We start from the raw sequence: 18,177 nt of genomic DNA on the forward strand, positions 1-18,177 counted from the left end.
ACTTCATTCGTCTAGTTGCTTTATCGATTTTTCAGTTTCCATTTTTGATCCTGTTTGAGTTCATGGACTTGAAATTTCAGGAAATCTTCAGAATCCTTATTCTTGTAATTTTATACATATACCTCATCTGATGACATTCTCCCGTTATATTTTTTAATATTAATTGGAATTATTATCATTTTCCAGATTTTGCTGCGAACTTGTTCGTCCGGTTCAACTTCAAGACAACGAAACGAGCTGCAGTAAAATGTATTTTGCGCCGGAAATACGTCATCTCGTGAAAAAATTTTAACCAATAACAGCGAAGTGCTGCGGCTGCACGCTGCGTATGAAATGGTACCTTTATACATGATCAAGATTTTTTTTAAGCTGAAATATCGATATGATAATTTTTTCTCATACCGACAGTAAATGCGTATCGTTAAAGTTGGCAGTGTTTTAGCCGATCGCAGATGCTTATCGACCTCGCGAAACGTTTTTAGAAAATTATACCGGAAACGAATAAAGGATCAAGAGCTAGGATGTAACGATCGAGGTAAGCAAGTGGTTTTTACCGGAGTTGGACGAAATTCGTAATTCCAAGAACCTTCTCGAAAATTGACAGGAGTACGTGGGGCGTCGCTGGACCCCACGGCGCTTTACACGTGTCCGGTGTCCCCCAATCGTTTCTTACGCCATCGGCTACCTCTCTGCGCATACGCGTGATCACGCGCGATGATCCTAGTGACTTTCCACGCCTCCCCCCAGGCATACCACGAACTCGGAGAGCCGTCGCATGCGCTTCATTCCAAAAAAAACCATCAGCCATATTGGTGTGTTGTATCGCTGTCCTCAGTAATTCCGAAGATCAGCAAAGGTATTTCTCCCGAAGGCTACCTGCGCGTCCGGGCCCGTGCCGCGGCCGCGCGGCAACCGGCCGGCGGTCCTTTCTGCGCGGCCGCGCGGCCCCTCTCGCGACACCGGGGCGCGTGCAGATCATCCCGATGTTCGCTGGCAAAAAAAGTTTGGTTAATGTTGCCACCTTGGCTCGCGGAGCGACCACCTCCGCTCTCGCGGGTTCGTGTGAGAGCACGTCGCCGAGCACGAGACGCGCGGCTGTCCCGCGGTAGCGACGCCCTCGACGCTCCGGCGGTCGCCTCGCCGCTGTAGACGCGAGAGTCCCCCGAGGAGTGAACGCGATTTACGCAGCTCTCCGCGCTGTCGTCTCTCTCGCCACCCTCCACCGTTCGTTATTCCCGAGCCCCGTCGGCTGTACGCAGTGCGTTTGGCGAAGCACGCGCGCGCGCGCGCGCGCGATCGCCGATCCGACGGCGATCCGATACGCCTTCGAGCAACAGGTACGACCCGTGCGAAACCCGACTCGCGAGGTCGTCGCGAATTGGATTCGTCGCGTCGCACGTGTCACACGTGAGCGCCCGGTCGTAACAGATGACGAGCCTCCCGCTACGATGGGGAGCGGATTTTCTCGTCCGATTTCCTCCCCCCGCAGGAGGTCGCGTTATCCCGCTGCCTCCCAGCTCTCCACGTCCCGTCGACTTCGACGTAGTCGCGCGATATGACGAAAGGAGAAGTCATCTTTGACCCGTCGTGTACACAACGGATGCATTCATCTCTGTGTATTCGGTGTTCTCGTAAGATGCCCTCTCGTACTCGTCTTTACAGCATCCTCCGTCCGTTATACGCGTTGCCTTTCGGTTGTAAGTTATCGGTTTTTATTAATCTTTGTGTTTTTTTTTGTTTCAGGAGATAGCATCATGACTGATTCCATGAAATTTGGTCCGGAATGGTACGTGACTCGTGTCGCACGCGAGACAGATACCCCATTGAATTACGCCAGTTGTATTGTATTATATTGCATGTTGCATCTCTGTACGCAGGTTGCGCAAGGTTTCGTCAGGAGACAATTGCAATATTGGTAGCGCGGGCGGAGGGACCACGACTCTGAGTGCACCTCGCTATCAATTGGCAGAGCATAGATACGGCCGGGAAGAGATGCTGGCTCTGTTCGATCGCAATTGCAAACCCTCGGAGCCGCTGATGACTTTTCCAGCGTTGTACGTGGAGAAGACTCAGCTTCCATTGGCTCTCACAACCATGACAGAGGATGAAACGGTAACTGGACACATGCGTCGTGTACTTTGCACGAAGCAACGGCCCGGGTACATTTATTCTCGATAGTAAAGACGAGAAGAAGCTGCGAAGTTGTTACCCTATTGTATATTCTATATATTACGAATGTAAATGTTGGCGACTCGAGCTCTTGACTGGAGCTTTTCTGCACTTTCATCAGAGATATTTGCTTCTTTTGCATTTTGCTAATAATTGGCAAATTGCAATTTGATGCTCCTGCCATTAAAGAGTTGAATAAAATTCGAACGTATTCGCTTCGCAATACATCGTGTGTATCATGTGCGAAATTTTTCAGCGCATGTGGAATGGCGGGATAACTAATATTGGTCGTGGAAGAGGTAGCAGCGTCGATCGTGGACGTGGTAGAACTGGAAGAGGAGGCTTGTATTCGTCTCACTATCCACGCGGAGTTGGTTTCGATGACTCCGGTGATGGGATACGAATCGAGGGCCAGTCATTCCAGGTACGTGGCTCCTGTTCTTTCTCTATTCGAACGAGTTTGTCCTTCAATTTTATTTTAGATATAAAATCTTGCCAATTTTCCTTCATGTACACACACATACGCGCGCGCGCGTGCATATACAATAGATTGTATATATAAATTACAAAATATGTATATATTTCTCTTAATGTTATCAATTTTGCAGAAAACAAGGAATGGGGACTTACAAATTATTATAATTAAATATAACAAATCCATGCCAGTCAGCGCAAAGGTGGAGGTATCTTATAAATTTTATTTATAGGGGAGAAACAGGCCATTTGATAGATCTCAAAGCGAACGCGGCTGGTCAGAAAGAAACGGTGCTTCAGATCCGGGAGAGTGGAATGGGTCAACTAGTCCTAGAAAGGATCTGAATCGTGGGACTAGCGGTAGTTCGCTTATGGAGAGTAATTGGAGACGTCCTGGACTCCGTGGAAGCGGAGAGGAGGATGATAGTTGGCGCAAGTGGGGTAGGTATATACTCTAGCCTTAATGTTTCCTCGAGGATTATCAGATTTATGTAATGAAACGGGATACGCGTGTATGTTATTAGGAAGAAATAGTTGGCGCGAGGGTGGCAGTATGGATCGCGACAGATTGGACCGAAACGAGGGCGATGGGGAGGAGGGTAGAAGCGGACCGGGAAGATGGGAACATCGAGGAAACCACAGACCCCATGATTCAGGTCATCATCTACCATCTCGCACCGCTCGTACTTGGGAATCGAATCATCACGATAATCATGACAATCTACCTGAATGGTACGGTTCGATGATTTCCAATCGCGGAATACGTTTATGCCTGATTTTACATAAAAAATTTTATACTTAGGGCCACGGAGAATCCAACTGAGAGTGGCGGCAGTTTTGATTCTTCGGGAGCATTTCACGGTGGAATGTATTCGGATGATGACGAGGACGGTGCGGCCGGTGCTTCTCAACAGGGTAGAACTCGGCGCGTTTCGGAAGGAAGTGCTTCTAACATAGTGAGATCTAATAGCAAGTCATTAGCTTTCGGAACGGGTTCTGTTCAATCCTTGAATCGCCATACGAGTAATACAATAGGCAATACATTAAGCAAGGAACGATCAAAACCGTTAGATTCGCTTGAAGATAAGGACGATTCTACGGAGAAAGACAGGAGATGTACCTCACCCTCTATTAAGTCGACCACTGTGCCGCCAACTGAGAGCATTCCTACGAAGACTTTAGCGTCGTCCTCGGATCTCTTGCAGAAGAAGACTATCGGATCCGCAAGTGTGGATAAAACTGAGACTTTAGGTGAGAAATCTAGCGAGCCGCCGAGTGGAGCGCATCACGATAAGGAGAATGTGCAGACGGAGGTCAAACCGGAACCGCAAATACCTGCCGTGACCAGTCGACAAGTTCCTCTGGAGCATCCGAAGCTCATACATAACACGGGAACCGCTAACGTCAGGCAGAGAACGGAGGATGACCTGGATAGAATGAAGGAGGAGGCCGACGCTCTGGTAGCCAAATTAATGGCAGACGAGGAAAGTCACAAGGAGAAAACAGCCGCTACGAGTGTCCCGCCTGCGATCGGCAACCAACCTTCCGCGGTACCCACCACGGCCAGTCAGGAAAAATGGTATTACCGTGATCCGCAGGGCGAAGTACAGGGACCGTTTTTAGCTAGCGAAATGGCTGAATGGTGCAAGGCCGGTTACTTCACCACAGGACTGTTAGTGAGAAGAACTTGCGATGAGAGGTACGCCACGCTTGGTGATTTGATCAAAATGTTTGGAAGAGTACCGTTCATACCTGGCCCACCAATACCTCCGTTGAAGGTACATGTTTATTATATGTTGCAGCGTACGTCTATTCAAATTTTAATATTATTTTATTAATTCACACACACATACACACAGATCTTGTATGTATTATAGATTCTATCGGCAATCAATTTATATAGTGTTGAAAAAAACACACGAAGTTTAGAGTTTGAATAATATCAGAGAGGAAAGCGAAAGAAGAGTGCGTTTTACTCGTTGTCCCCCCAGTAATATTCAAGTTTTGCAATGTGGAGGACAATTCAGAGATTTTGAGAATAAAGCTTACAAAGTTATACGCTATTATTTCCCGACTTGTCAATTGCTGTTGGATATATTCATGTTAGTAAGGTCGAATATTTGAATCTCTAGTTGGCAGATCAGGTGATCCCACCTGTTCCTAATACTGTACCAGCTGGACTAGCCCCTGGTGCTATACCGAAGGCTGGATTAGAGGATCCATTATCCATGTTGATGACATATCAGCATGTGCAAATGCTGCACAATCAGATGCTGTTCAGGCAGATGAGAACATCAGCGATAGCGAAATTGTCGCAATCGGAGCACTGGTCTACGCTGACTCCTGTGGAACAGAATCAGTTGATCCTACAGTATGTCATACAAGACGGAATGCAGGAAATTCCGGAAGTGCCGATAGCGACAAATCCGTTTGTGCCTCACCTCGCGTCCCAGGCGGCTAATCCTGTTATGCAGCTTTTCACTCAAATGCAACAGGTGACGTCCCAATATATACTCGTTAGGAATCCCGTATTCATTGTTCATTTTGCATAACGATATTGCGCAGGCGAAGACGCAACCTGAGACTCATTTACCAACGAATCCACATGCAACCGCGTCGACCCATCCAGGCACGGTGGACCCTATACAGCAACTTATCCAGCAGATGGGCGGTATGCAGAACTTGCAGACCATACAGCAGCCAAATATCGCTCCGACTCCTACGCCGACGCAGGAAGACAATCCAATAAAGTCTCTGCTACGTCAACTTAATGTCAACACAAACGGCCATCCGCAGGCGACCCATATGGACACTGTGTGGCCGCAACCCCCGCCGCAAATGGTTCCCCAGTTTAATGCGCAGAATTGGTTAGCGCAGGTGCGTTACATTGTTATAACTTACACTTACGTAACACTCGAGTGCACAGATATTTGGTATTCTTTTTAATTTTGTTTACTTATTAGTATCCTGGTTTTTTTTTCAGGTCGGACCCATTCCCGCGATGCCACCAGGACAATTACCTGGTTCTTTGTGGGATTTACATGCTAAAGATATGAAAACTGAGCAGCAGATACTGGTTATTAGCTTTCACCTGATTCTCCCTTCGTATCATTTTTCATGTAATTATGAAATATATCAATTGTTTGGTTTTTCTTTTTTAGGAAGAACAGAATCTTAAGTTACAAGAGGACAGAAAAAAGGAAGAATTGAGAAAGCAAGAAGAATTGCAGCGTCAAGTGGAAGAGGAGAACGCGAAGAGAAAGCAAAAAGAGGAACAAGCGAGACAAATTGAGGAGGCAAAACGTAAAGACGAGGAAAGGAAGAGAAAGGAAGAGGAGAAGAAACGGAAAGAGGAGGAGAAACGCAAGCAGGAAGAGGAGCAAAAGAAAAAGGAAGAGAAGAAACGCAAGGAGGAAGAGAAGAAGCGTGAAGAAAAGAGGAGGCAGGAGGAGGAGATCTTAAAGAAGAGGCAGGAAGAGGAGAAGAGAAAGCGGGAAGAGTTTAAAAAGCTAGAAGAGAAGCAGAAAAAAGAAGAAGAAAGAAAGAAGAAATTAGAGGAAGAGCTGAAAAGACAGGAAGAAGAGAGACTCAGGTATATATTAGTATGCAAAGCATAATATTAGAAAAAAAAATCAAATACACTTGAGCAAAATTTGCAATGGGAAATTTATAGGAAAGAGGCAGAGGCACGACGACAGGCGGAAATAGATGAACAACGACGCGCGGATCAACGACGAAGGGAAGACGATGCGTTGCGTAAACTTCAAGAGAAAACAACTAAATCCCCATGGGCTCAGGCTCCACGCACGCTGACTCCCGCCACTCATACCGCTTCGCTTGCTGAGATTCAGAGACTCGAGAGAGAAAAGAAAGCGGTAAATGTTTTCACGTTTATTGTGCATGTATTGCATGTCCTGTGTTTATTGTCTTCTTACAGGAAGAGCAGCGGCATCAACAATTGATGTTGCAACAGTCAGCGCAGCAGAAAGCACTAGAAGCTGCACAAGAAGTATCGGCAATTGACTCTTCAAAGCGATTGCAATTCAAGTGGGCGGAAAGAGCTACTGCTTCCAAATCTCTTCAAGTGAAGAGTCTCGCGCAGATTCAGCAAGAGGAGCAGGAGCGCGTTGCTAAGGTAAAGGTACTTGCATTGAATATGCGAGGGACATAAAATGTTTTCGAACGGCATTTCGCGATGAAAAATTCAAATATTTTAACAGGAGAGGGAACGATTAGAAAAAGCAGGCCAGAAGGAATCTGCGACTATGCTACAGAACGCCGGCACAGCATGGGTGTGGGGTACAGCATCGCAGTGCTTGAATTGGGCTAATTCGAGCGCATCGAGCAGTCAAGGGTGGTCCACGAATGCCGGCACTACCGGTTTCTGGGATCCTACACCTGTTAAGTCGACCATCCCCTTGAAGCAACCCGTTAAACAAGCTGCAATTGCAAAACCTGCCTCTAGCCAGCAACAACAACAAAATAGTAATAACAAAGCGTCAAAAAATAAGAATAAGAAAGAGGAGGAACTAGTGAAGAAATTGTTTGAACAGAACACTGCCAAGACCGACGAATTCACGCAGTGGTGTAGTAAAACATTGAGCAGTATACAGGCGTCTGTGGATAGTAAGTGTCTCCGCATTAGGTTCTCTTGCGATTTTCCTCTTTCTATACGCATATGCATTTGCAGTCCCTACGTTCGTTACATTCTTGCGGGATCTCGAAACGCCGTACGAAGTTAGGGAGTACATTCGCGTTTACATTGGAGATACCAAGCAGAGCATGGAATTCGCCAAGCAATTTCTCGAAAAACGAAGCAAATTGCGATCAGCGCAACGTCCTCAGGCACAAGCTGACGACCTGTGCAAGCCAGCACCTGCTATTAATCCAAACGCACCTGCAGAATTTCAAGAAGTTAAGGTATATGCTTTATACTAGATTTATTAAATACTTTCCCGCCGCAGAAATCGTCTTAATCGGTTTTACAAAAATTAGTACCAAGTGTGAGCGAGACATTAATATTGAGCACAAACGTATCGAGATGTGAATATTGAAAGATATTTTTTGCACAGGGAAAATCCAAGAAACCAAAGAAGGGAAAGATGTTCAAAGTGGATAACAGAATCCTTGGCTTCAATGTAACTGCTGCTCCCGATCGTATTAATGTAGGTGATCGCGATTATGGCGAAGGCGTTTGAGCTGTTTCACCAATTTACCTCGTAGAAATGATGCGACGCTCGTTTCGTTAAACGGTTCGTTATTTATTTATTGTACATGCCAAACCGGTGCTGAGAGATCCACAGGTATTTCTCGGAGCACGTGAAGACTTTTTACAATCCAACACACGAAGAAAGAAGCTCATCTCTTCAAAGTCGATCGTCGATAGCGGTCTTTATTTAGGACCAGCTGAGCGTGGCGTTATTTTCTTACATTACACAAAAAAAGCTCCATTGTACATATTACTCAAAGAATGTTTCGCATGAAAGAAGACGGACTTACTTTTTCCTATATACATGGCAATTAGAGTTGGTGGAAACTTTTATAACATTTCATCTCGCCATCGTCACTTAAGATATACAAGAAAGAAAAAAAGAGAGAAAAGTATGCCGACCGATAATAATTATGTATGCGGATATGTGGCAGTCAATAGCAATATGTGTATGTAAAGGTGTTCAACGAAAAAAGAAGTAACATATTAGAATGTGCTTGAGATCGCGAAAATCATCACCTCTATGTCAAGTACGGTACTGAGTATACAGTGCGTCAGTATTTGTCCTTATTGAATCCTATGGATTTTCGCTTCATCGCAAATACACGTCGAGAAAAAGAAATTTACTTTCTATTATTATTACTCACAATACATTCTGCAAATAATTTTCTGTGCATTTTCAAAGCACGAGAACTCCTCCTTCACCCTTTTAATACTTCTTCGCCGTCATAATATTGCAGTAACAATACTTTAAGCAGAGCATACACGATAATTGTATACGCATGGGACACTGATAACAGAACGGAAACTTGTATCATATTCTGGAATGATGAACGGCAGTGGTTCAAAGTGATACTTTCCCTGATATTACGAGGATAATTATGAAATAAAACTAGTGACTTTTAAATCAGCATAGTATTCTTTATTAGAAATTTTCAGTTTCGCAGTAGAAACAATAGCGACTAAAGGTAATATTCGTAATGCGTATTCCTCAAGATACACGAGAGATATCAGCATACTTGAAAATCCTGATAGCACTGATTACTGCATATGTGGATCTCATTGTCGTCGGCATAGACTTCTGTGCGCCGTAGTCGATCGTAACAGTAAACTTTTGAAAATACGAAAAACTTGATAGGAGATTTAAATGATGCAATATACGCCGAGAGAAATGGTATCTCTTTTTGTAAAGTTTTATTTTATAACTCTATAAATGTCGTAGTTAAAAAACCCGTATCTACTTTTTAGCACTTTTAAGAATATTTGCTTTGTTTTTCTATAATTGGACTAATATGCGTTGATACAGATACGACGTTGGATAAGCGTGGAATGTTGTGACAGATCTGACCACTCGTAATATTATGATGGTTGTTAACTAAGGTTCGTTGATCTTCTCTTATACAAAACCGAAAATAGGAGAAGACCATAGACCCTTATATGAAAAGATTTATGTATAAAGATAGATTAATGTACAGAGTAATATAGTGATGATTAAACAAATCGTTTAAAGCGATATGATAATATAATAATAATTAAAAAACAAACAGATAATTGATATTGTATCAATATTCTATTATTGTATCTAACGTACAACGTAATGAAATAAATATTATTATATTTTCAATTTGGCTCTCTTATTGTTTTAGAAATAAATTCGCGTTTTCGAAATTTAGATCTTCTAATATCAAGTATACATATATACAGGTGTGTATGCAACGATACAAAGTTTGTCGTTAAAAGAAAGAGTGCAGAACTAACCTGTATACTTCTTTTGTAAGTTGATATACTCTGTACTTTGTACTCTGTATGCGGGTGATAACGGATAATTCTGAGTGAAGATACATTACGATGGAACCACAAATACTCATTTTATTGATTCTTGTATACAAAAAAAAAGAAAAGCCCTCAAAAAGAAAGATATCGATGTATAACAATGCCGTATGGTGGGATTACATGAACACGAATTGACCTTTCTACTCCACATATTGCTACAATTAACTGCTTGAAAAATTAGTGCGGATTGATTTTAAAAGTAAGCACGAACGATACTCCGTAACACACGCGACGATATTTTATAATGCTAATGAATGCAATAAATCTTTCTTAAGCATATGTATTAAATGTATGCGGGGTGAGCGGCGTTGCGGTTGGATATCGTTACAAATTGTTATACATGTTACGCATTGATTCATACGATGTCATGTATCATAATAAAAATCATTTAATGGACAAATTAATATTACTTTCATAAATCCGCTATTTCAACTGGTTGGAACTGGCGAGTCGGCATTTGGATGTTAAACGCCACAAGCCGTTTATTTCAAAGCGAATGCAATTATTATAAATTCACGCGCGCAAAAGCGGGGTGACATAATAAATAAAATTGTTATAAACAGTCCTCTCTCAGTTGTAATTCTACATACGTAGAATACAGGTATTATGACATTTGTACTTTGCGTATTGTTATCTCCTTATGTACAACATCTATACGTATATACATTATACATGTATGTATACAATTATATTTCTTTAAAAATTTATCAGTAAATGCAACGATTGTTCTTCTCGCGGGAATTACGTCATAATTACCTGTATAACAAGCTTTTTGTTTGTTGCAGAAAACGAGTCTCTGGAATGTTTCCAAAGTATAAAATAAAATACTTGAACACATTGAGAAGTTTACATTCCAAGCGACGATGGTTAATCTTCTTTTCCTTTCCCGTTGGATGGTACAACATGTATATCGCTGTAATCTCGCGCAATGTCGATATACTGAAAATTGTATGTATTTTTATAAACAAAGATCTTTCTCTTCAACATATATGTATGTGTCGTGCGTACACCAGGGAACAATTTTGAAAAGTAAAAATGTGATTTAAATCAATAACGGAAAAAAGCAAGCGAAAGCATAACCAATTGGAACCAATAGAGTACATGCGTGTAAGTATTTCGCCTTTTTCATTACCTTTCTTGGAACGAAAAATTCCAGAACTTGTAGTATTATATAGCACAACGACACGACGAGCAAGTAGGCCAGTACGCCGCTTTGTATCTGACTAGCTAATCGCTGTCCTAGATTTCTTTTCGCCTCACGTTTCACCAAATTATATACTATTTCAGTACGTTTGGTAATGTTAAACCAATTGTAGTATAAGCCTATTCTCCTATGCGTCTCGAAAGGGCACTCGACGTTGCCTCTTTTGTAGTCCGCTATAGCCATCTCCAGCCCTTCGATTAATGCAGGTACAGTGGGTTCCACGAGGTAAATCAGATCCGGCGGTAAAACTTCCGGGATACCACCGACTTTCGTAGACACTACTTGCAAGCTACAAAATTACATTTGCCATTATTCATTTTCGTTACTCGAAAATTCTGCCGGCGGACAAACGCGACGAGTGCTATTCGTTGGGAAAACTAAGCTCTAAGGGAAGCTCCAAATTAATTTCAGGCACGGTAAACCAGACAACGAGGGCCAGGGCGCGTCACGCTGCGGCTTACCCGCAAGAAGCAGCCTCCACAATAGCCATACAGTAAGCCTCCGTCAGGCTTGTATTCAGGAAGATGTGGCCCTTATTCAGAACGTGCCTGACTTGAGAGTGCTCCAGACTGCCTAGCAAGGTGACTCTGTGCTGCAACAGATTTCTCTCCCGCACCTCCTCTATGAGCCACCTCTTCGGGCCGTCCCCGCCGATCAAGAATTGTACATTCTTATAACGCGAACAGATCTCGGGTATTATATGGGCTAGAAGGTCAACGCCCTTCCTATACACCAATCGCGATATTATTACTATGGTAACTGAAATTTACGGTTACATTGTGGCAATTAGAATGGCACGTTCGTAAATGCTGAGCCCTCGACGAGAGACGTCGGAATCTCAACTTACTGAAGTCGTTGTTCCGTTTACTGACGTCAGGCGTGAATAATGCGGTGTCGACGGCGTTCGGGATAACCGACACCTTCTCCTTCTGCACTTTGGCTCGTAATACTGTGTTTTCCTTGCCGGTGTGCGACACGCATATGCAGTGGTCGCAGTCGACCAGCGATATCTCGAGAAACTTGTTCGTCAGGATCGCGGACGCGTCCGCGAAGCCGAATAGAGAGTGATCCGTGAAAACTGTCTGCAAACACAGCGCCAGCGTCATCCCCGTGCCGTCTGAACCACATTGTCGTTGCGACCGGGGCTCACCTTCAGTCCCATTAGTCTGCCGATTAGCATACCCTCGTGCGCTAGGGCGGAGAATGCGGAATGGCCGTGTATGATCTGTATGTCCTCTCGTATGAAGATATACCTAATGAGCGGAAGAGAGCACACCATCGTTGGAAGAACACACTGGTTGTAGAAGACCTTGACGGGGATGTAGTACACCTTGAGACACGCAAGAAGAACACGTGAGGGGAGGAAAAGAGAGAAGGCGCGCTGCGCCATTCCAAGACTGATCGAGCAGAGGCGAGAAGACACACGTACCTTCAGGCCGTTCGTCATGTATCTCACCCCTACCCTGTCCCCGTAGGAGTGGGTGAGGATCACCACTTTGTGCCCGTGCTCCAGCAGGCACTGCGACAGGTTGAAGATGTGCTCCTCGACGCCGCCCATGTTCGGATAGAAGAAATCCGAGACCATGCTGCAGCGACAGCAATTACGTGCATATACGGTGAAAAAAAAACAGATTACGCGCTGCATTCATCATCGGACGCGGTCCACTCGATGCTGCCAATGCTTCGAAGCGTTTAATAAAAAATATAAAAAAAACCCCCGAGAGGGCTGCTTCCAAGTATATCGAGTGGACAACGCGACAAACGAAAGAGAAAGAGATACGAACCAGATTTTGTGTCTTGCCCCGCTCATCTTCACGCCCGTGCATGATTCACGCCGCTGGATCTAATGCCGCCGCAAATTCGCCGCATCATCGTCGGGCGTGCCCGCCGCTCTCGCGCGTTGTTGCTCCATCGCGCCATACGTCGGCTCGCCTCGGGCCACGTTCGTGCATCGCTAATCAGTCTACCGTCCCGATGACCGACAACGGGGAAACGATCTAGCGCGCACTCATGGGCGGTCGCGCGTTCTAACCTCAATCGCGAGGAGAGAAAAAAAAACACCCTTTTCTTACTTCGCGCCGAGGACCCGAGCTGGTCTGTTTCTAGGTTTCACTCGGCGTCTCGAAGTAGTGCAACGAACCTCGGGTCGTATTTGTAATTCTGTGTCTCCGCGGCGAGCGCGTCTTGGCGCCAGCGGTGACAATTTCTTTTTCTTTTTTTTGGTTAGAACTTCGCTGGAGTATTGGCGCCTTCGGCCCCACCTTCGGGCTATGTGATGCGAGATTGTTTGTGCCCTCGAACTATTGTGATATCCTATTGATTGTCTTCGCGAGAACGAAAGTAACGCACTCGATTTCAGCCGGTTTTCCTTGGCGGGGATCCGCGAATTGTGTAAGCTACAAACGCTCGGTTTTCTCTCGTTCCGACACTTCCGACTTGTGCATCCGCTGCGTCGTCAGATCACGTGATTTATATCCTCGTATTCATGGCCGTGGTTAGATCTGGATTGGTCGATATACCCCTTCTCAGCCAATAAAGCGTGTTCAAATTATGACAAATCGCTCGTTTCCCGTTGTACGAAAGTACAAAAGTATCCCGCCGCTCGTACTTCGTAGATTTTTTTCTCCCATTTCTTTGGTAATAGTTTTGGAAGTACACTTCGGACTTTGTAATCGCTTTGATTTTTCGAGTATCCCGAGTGGAATGCTTTCCATGCCTCTTATTTTAAAAAACGGTCGAGATATCTGCATTCATCGAAGTCCCCGTTTTCGCCAGGAAATCTGCTTATTATTTATGAAGCCCTGATGTGCCCGCGGACGCATACCCCATACAGCACCAAAGCTTTCAGAAACATTATTGCAATGTTTCTGAAAGCTTTGGTGCTGTATGGGACATACATACAATTACAATTGATTTTGATATACATTTAAATTGGTACATGTATAACATAGAATGTAACTCCTTAGGGCCAGTTTCACAAACTTCGGTTAGCTGCTAACCGAAGGTTAATTGATTCTCTGTCTCTTCTTAGATAACAAAATAGAAAAAGATAGGAAGTTGACTGAACTCTGGTCAGTTAACCGACGTTTGTGAAACTGGCCCTTAGTAATTTAGAATATAATTCCTCAGTAACTTAGAGTGTAACTTCTTAATAACAATATATTTATTTATAGTATAAACCAATATATATTTGTTAACATATGCCGACAATGAATCGTTTTTTATGACCTTTAAGGCCTAACTAGAGTATAGAATCCAGAGTATTGTTAGGCATTAAGATGCCTAACAATACTCTGCCATCAGAAAATAGCATTGTTCCTTTCCATCCTCTTCTGAGGAATATCTGAATAATAATTGGTGCACCATACTTGGTATAAATTATATTACGAAGGCTTTTGCCGCGAATATCGAACGGAATCTTCAAAGACTGTCGTATGCAGCATTTCCATACCTTTTTTGATTAATATAAAAGAATACTCTCACTTCTACTTAATATTAATTACAAACAAAATTAAACTCGAAATAAAAAAACTCACTTCAATCATTAATTTTACTGCATAATCGCAAAATAAATACGAAAATGAATATCACAATTAGAAATATTTCTTTCTTTTTTTTCTTTCGTATCTCTCGCACTCCACAGTAAGACTTTTAGCATGGTTAGAAATTATATTCTGGCGAGATGTTCCTGGTGGCCTTTTTCCATTGACTTCTCATTTCCAACATTTCTCTTCTTTTTTCACGTTTCTCTTCTCTATTTCTTTTCTCCCTGTCTTCGATGTTTTGTATCCTTTTCTCTATATTCATCACTGCGTCTTTATCGTATTTCTTACAGTTGTTCGGGTATTTTCTAGTCATCCCTGGTTTCTTCTTTGTCCTTATAAAAGTCGCTTTCATGATTTCGCAATCCTTAGCTATCTTCCCCTTTCCAGTATCCAATTTTCCAGAGCAGTTTTGTGCTGATCCTACATGTCTCCGTTCATTCTTGTCGCTACTTCCTGCAACGTTGAAATTTTTTCCCTGACTAGTTACTGTTACACTCCGTTGCTTAGTCAGACTCGACATATTCCGGAAAGAACAGTCTGTTAGTTTGTCGTTTTCTTTATCTACAACTTTCTCCGCATCATAATAAGAACAGTTATTAACTGCCATAACAGTGTGAATATCCATCTTCCTTAGATATTCCCTACAACCTCTGAATGTGGATTCATGTTCCTCTCCACAGTTACGGCACTGTAGCCTCCTGGCCTTGCACATACCGTGTTCATTTTTACCGCACGTCGCACATTTTTTTGTGCTGCTACACGTTGATGCACCATGGCCAAAAAGATAACAGTTGAGACACTGCCTGACCGGTTCGACAAATGGCATAATCGCCAAGCGACCCATACTACTGCGAAAAGCTATCGAATCTCTGGGGAAATTATCCTTAAATACTACTGATATATTACTGGTTAATTTTACCTTGGATATCTTCTTTTTAGCGTCCCAGTATCGTCTAGTCATCCTTTGCAGTTTAATTATGTCTTTCTTCGTATCGATGACTTTCCACAATTCCGGTATTCCACCTGGCCAGTCTGAGATCACTCCTTTAGTAGTGACAAAATGTCTGTCGATGAAGAGAGTAAGCCTGTTATCGTCCTTCATTTTATCCAACATCTTATTTGCTTTCTTAGCACTACCAAAAACGAGTTTAGCCTTGTTAGGAGTAATCATGATTACCCGAGTTGGACAATAGGGAAATAGTTTGTTATAAATCCAATTAATCGGATCTTTTACATCTTGCATATTTTCCCTAATTAAGCAGATAACTTGTACCACATCTTGCTTTTCATCAAATCTTCTCTCAGCTAATTCGCGGTTATGATATATTTCTAGTAAGTCCTTGTCCTCTTGATTAGCTTTTACTAGCTCTCCCTGGTGATTGTAATATATTGTACTTGGCTCTTCCTTCGTACGTTCCCCTAAAAACTCTTCTAACGTAATAAATTCGCTATCCTGATTCTGGCTCTCGTTTGTTCTCTTCTCGGAATGCGATTGGTTTTCTATTAACGACCACTGAAAATAATTAAACAATTTCAGAGCATTCGCTGGACTATCTTTTACCGTCTCTCTCTTCTCGTTTCCTTTGTCATCCACTTCTTCTTCCGAAGTTGAATCTTCTTCATTGGTCTTTTTTATTCTTCCTTTCTGTGTAGTCTTCTCATCTTCTATCATTTCAATTGGCCAGTCTGAGATCGCTCTTTTGCTAATGACAGCATGTCTTTCGAGGAAGAGAGTAAGTGTCTCATCATTCTTCATTGTATTCAACATCTTATTTGCTTTGGCAGCATCACAAAAAGTGAGTCTAGCAGTGTTAAAATTAACCATGTCTATTTTATTTGGACGGTAAGGATATTTATTTAGTACCTTTTGAATCTCAGTCTTATTTTTACGTTGTGTTTTACTTTGCATACATTGGTTAAGTTTACAGATAACATGTTCTGATAGCTTCGCGGCAAATCTTTTTCTCCCATCAAATTCGCTTTCACGATGTTTCTTTATCGAATCCCCGTCCTCTTGTTCAATCTTTACCAGTTCTCCATGGCTAATACGATATATTGGCTCTTCCTTTGTACATTTATCTAAACGACTTAACGTATTCTTCTTTTGTGTAACATTTTTCCCTTTTTCCACCACTTCAATTGGCCTGTCTGAAATCGCTTCTCCGCTGGTGACAGCTTGTTTCTCGGGGAACAGAGTAAGTGTACTATCATCCTTCATTGTGTCCAAACACTTATTTGCCTTGTCAGCATCACGAAAAGTGAGTCTAGCAGTATTGAAATTGATCATGTCAATCTCAATTGGATATTTATGTAGTTTCTTACTAATCTTGGCCATATTCTTCGATTGTTTTGTACTTTGCATACGTTGGTTAACTTTGCAGATGACATGTACCGGACCTTCTTGCTTCTCATCAAATTCGCCTTCACGATAATCCTTTATTAAATCTCCATCCTCTTGTTTAACCTCTGCAAGTTCTTCCTGGTTGCTACAATGTATTGGCTCTTCCTTCCGATGTTTCTTTAAAGGATCTTCTAACGTAACAATTTCAGTATCATCGTGATTTTGGCTCTCGTTTGTTTTCTCTCCGGACTGTGATTGATTCTCTGTTGCCAGAAAATCCTCTAGCACCTGAAATAGTTCTTTCTCCTTGTTTTTCTGGTCAGTGCAATTGTCATCTGTATCTTCTTTCTTCTCCAAAGTCGAATCTCTCTTACAAGTCTTCTTAATCTTACAAGTCTTCTTAATCTTTTGTATTCTTGTCCCCTGTGTAGTTTTCTTTTCTTGCACTGCTCCCTCAGTACTGCCCCTTCCTCTCTTCTCTGTAGTTGTCCTTTCAGATGTCATTTCAACTGGCGAGTCTGACGTCGCTCCTCCGCTAGCAACAGCGTGTTTCTCGGGGAAGAGGGCAAGTGTCTTGGCATCCTTCGGAGTACCTAAAAAATCATTTGCTTCATCAGCATGCTTCATACCTAAAAGTCAGTCTGGCAGTGTGAAAATTAATCATGACTGTAATTGGACGGCAAAAGTATCTATACAGTTTCTCGTTAATCGTATGTATTCTCGTTCCACGATTCTTTTGTACTTTGCTTAGGTTGGTTGACTTTACAGATAACATATACCGGACTTTATCGGCTCATCTTCCTTTCCGCGGTCCCCGGTACGTTCGTCATCCATTTCTCTAGTCTTCGAACGCTCGTCCCGCCTCCGCGGGGGAAAGAGACCACTTTTTATACTTTATTGATACGCTTAGAGCAGTATTCACGACTTCGTTATCGGACCGAATAATTAGTTACTATTTGCACTCTTCATTTTGCAAATGTCGGCAGGATTTGTTCTTCTGCACTAGCTGCACTGGTCAGAGTTCATTATTCTCTCTCCATACCGAAAGGAGAAAGATAAACTGAGCCGTGCTGCCGTTTCAGCTGGAAAGAACATTCACGAGTGCGTCACGTGTTGGACCCTGCGGGTGAAATCACACGGTACGGGAATCCGCGTGCGGGACAGGGGGTGCGTGATTCGAGCAGCCAATCACTGCTCTCCCATATTTTTCTATCCCGCGCTGATTGGGTGTTTGAATCACGCATCCCCTATCCGCACGCGGATTCCCGTACCGTGTGATTTCATCCCGATCCGAATACATTTTCAAACTCGACTGTCAGCTGGCTCCCTCGGTTTACGCACGAAAATCGCAGTCGATAACAGACGAGCGTTGACGTTACCGACTGCGGGAAACCGTGCGCGC

The 18,177-nt window shown here is 43.1% G+C and overlaps 3 protein-coding genes across 4 annotated transcripts; 1 reads left to right on the top strand and 2 right to left on the bottom strand.

Moving 5' to 3' along the window:
• The first annotated feature begins 699 nt into the window (after positions 1-699).
• Positions 700-8,474, top strand: LOC105567344 (PERQ amino acid-rich with GYF domain-containing protein 2-like). The gene is made up of 16 exons (XM_012022148.1): positions 700-856; positions 1,744-1,786; positions 1,878-2,112; positions 2,426-2,593; positions 2,877-3,084; positions 3,168-3,375; positions 3,446-4,421; positions 4,776-5,138; positions 5,209-5,520; positions 5,627-5,719; positions 5,805-6,235; positions 6,317-6,518; positions 6,581-6,778; positions 6,864-7,269; positions 7,334-7,563; positions 7,716-8,474. Exons 1-16 carry the CDS (start codon positions 715-717, stop codon positions 7,839-7,841), a joined length of 4,341 nt encoding a protein of 1,446 aa, XP_011877538.1. The 5' UTR covers positions 700-714; the 3' UTR covers positions 7,842-8,474.
• Positions 8,475-8,752: 278 nt separating this feature from the next.
• Positions 8,753-13,364, bottom strand: LOC105567345 (N-acetylglucosaminyl-phosphatidylinositol biosynthetic protein). The gene is made up of 7 exons (XM_012022149.1): positions 12,674-13,364; positions 12,319-12,475; positions 12,040-12,219; positions 11,737-11,971; positions 11,351-11,648; positions 10,818-11,178; positions 8,753-10,624 (listed from the first exon to the last, which is right to left on the bottom strand). The coding sequence occupies exons 1-7, from the start codon at positions 12,697-12,699 to the stop codon at positions 10,553-10,555; spliced, it is 1,329 nt and encodes a 442-aa protein (XP_011877539.1). The 5' UTR covers positions 12,700-13,364; the 3' UTR covers positions 8,753-10,552.
• A 657-nt stretch (positions 13,365-14,021) lies between these two features.
• Positions 14,022-18,101, bottom strand: LOC105567346. 2 transcript variants are annotated; one of them, XM_012022151.1, is made up of 3 exons: positions 18,047-18,101; positions 17,555-17,857; positions 14,022-17,368 (listed from the first exon to the last, which is right to left on the bottom strand). In XM_012022151.1, exons 2-3 carry the CDS (start codon positions 17,607-17,609, stop codon positions 14,550-14,552), a joined length of 2,874 nt encoding a protein of 957 aa, XP_011877541.1. In that variant the 5' UTR covers positions 17,610-17,857; positions 18,047-18,101; the 3' UTR covers positions 14,022-14,549. The 2 variants fall into 2 exon arrangements, with proteins under 2 accessions (XP_011877541.1, XP_011877540.1); XM_012022150.1 differs by lacking the exon at positions 18,047-18,101 and having other exon boundaries at positions 17,555-17,981.
• Positions 18,102-18,177: the final 76 nt, after the last annotated feature.

The sequence above is a fragment of the Vollenhovia emeryi genome, unplaced genomic scaffold (assembly GCF_000949405.1).
Source record: "Vollenhovia emeryi isolate VEMERY1.0 unplaced genomic scaffold, V.emery_V1.0 DF939138.1, whole genome shotgun sequence".
In the NCBI taxonomy this organism is placed as follows: Eukaryota; Metazoa; Arthropoda; class Insecta; order Hymenoptera; family Formicidae; genus Vollenhovia; species Vollenhovia emeryi.

Coding starts and splice junctions, on each gene's coding strand:
- LOC105567344 (XM_012022148.1), top strand. CDS start 715: ATGATCCTAGTGACTTTCCACGCCTCCCCCCAGGCATACCACGAACTC. Junction 6,519..6,580: donor TCGAGAGAGAAAAGAAAGCG/GTAAATGTTTTC, acceptor GTCTTCTTACAG/GAAGAGCAGCGGCATCAACA. Junction 6,779..6,863: donor AGCAGGAGCGCGTTGCTAAG/GTAAAGGTACTT, acceptor ATATTTTAACAG/GAGAGGGAACGATTAGAAAA.
- LOC105567345 (XM_012022149.1), bottom strand. CDS start 12,699: ATGAGCGGGGCAAGACACAAAATCTG. Junction 11,179..11,350: donor GTGGAGGCTGCTTCTTGCGG/GTAAGCCGCAGC, acceptor GTAATTTTGTAG/CTTGCAAGTAGTGTCTACGA. Junction 10,625..10,817: donor AATTTTTCGTTCCAAGAAAG/GTAATGAAAAAG, acceptor TACAATTTTCAG/TATATCGACATTGCGCGAGA.
- LOC105567346 (XM_012022151.1), bottom strand. CDS start 17,609: ATGGATGACGAACGTACCGGGGACCGCGGAAAGGAAGATGAGCCGATA. Junction 17,369..17,554: donor AGATGAGCCGATAAAGTCCG/GTATATGTTATC, acceptor ATGATTTTTTAG/GTACTCCGAAGGATGCCAAG.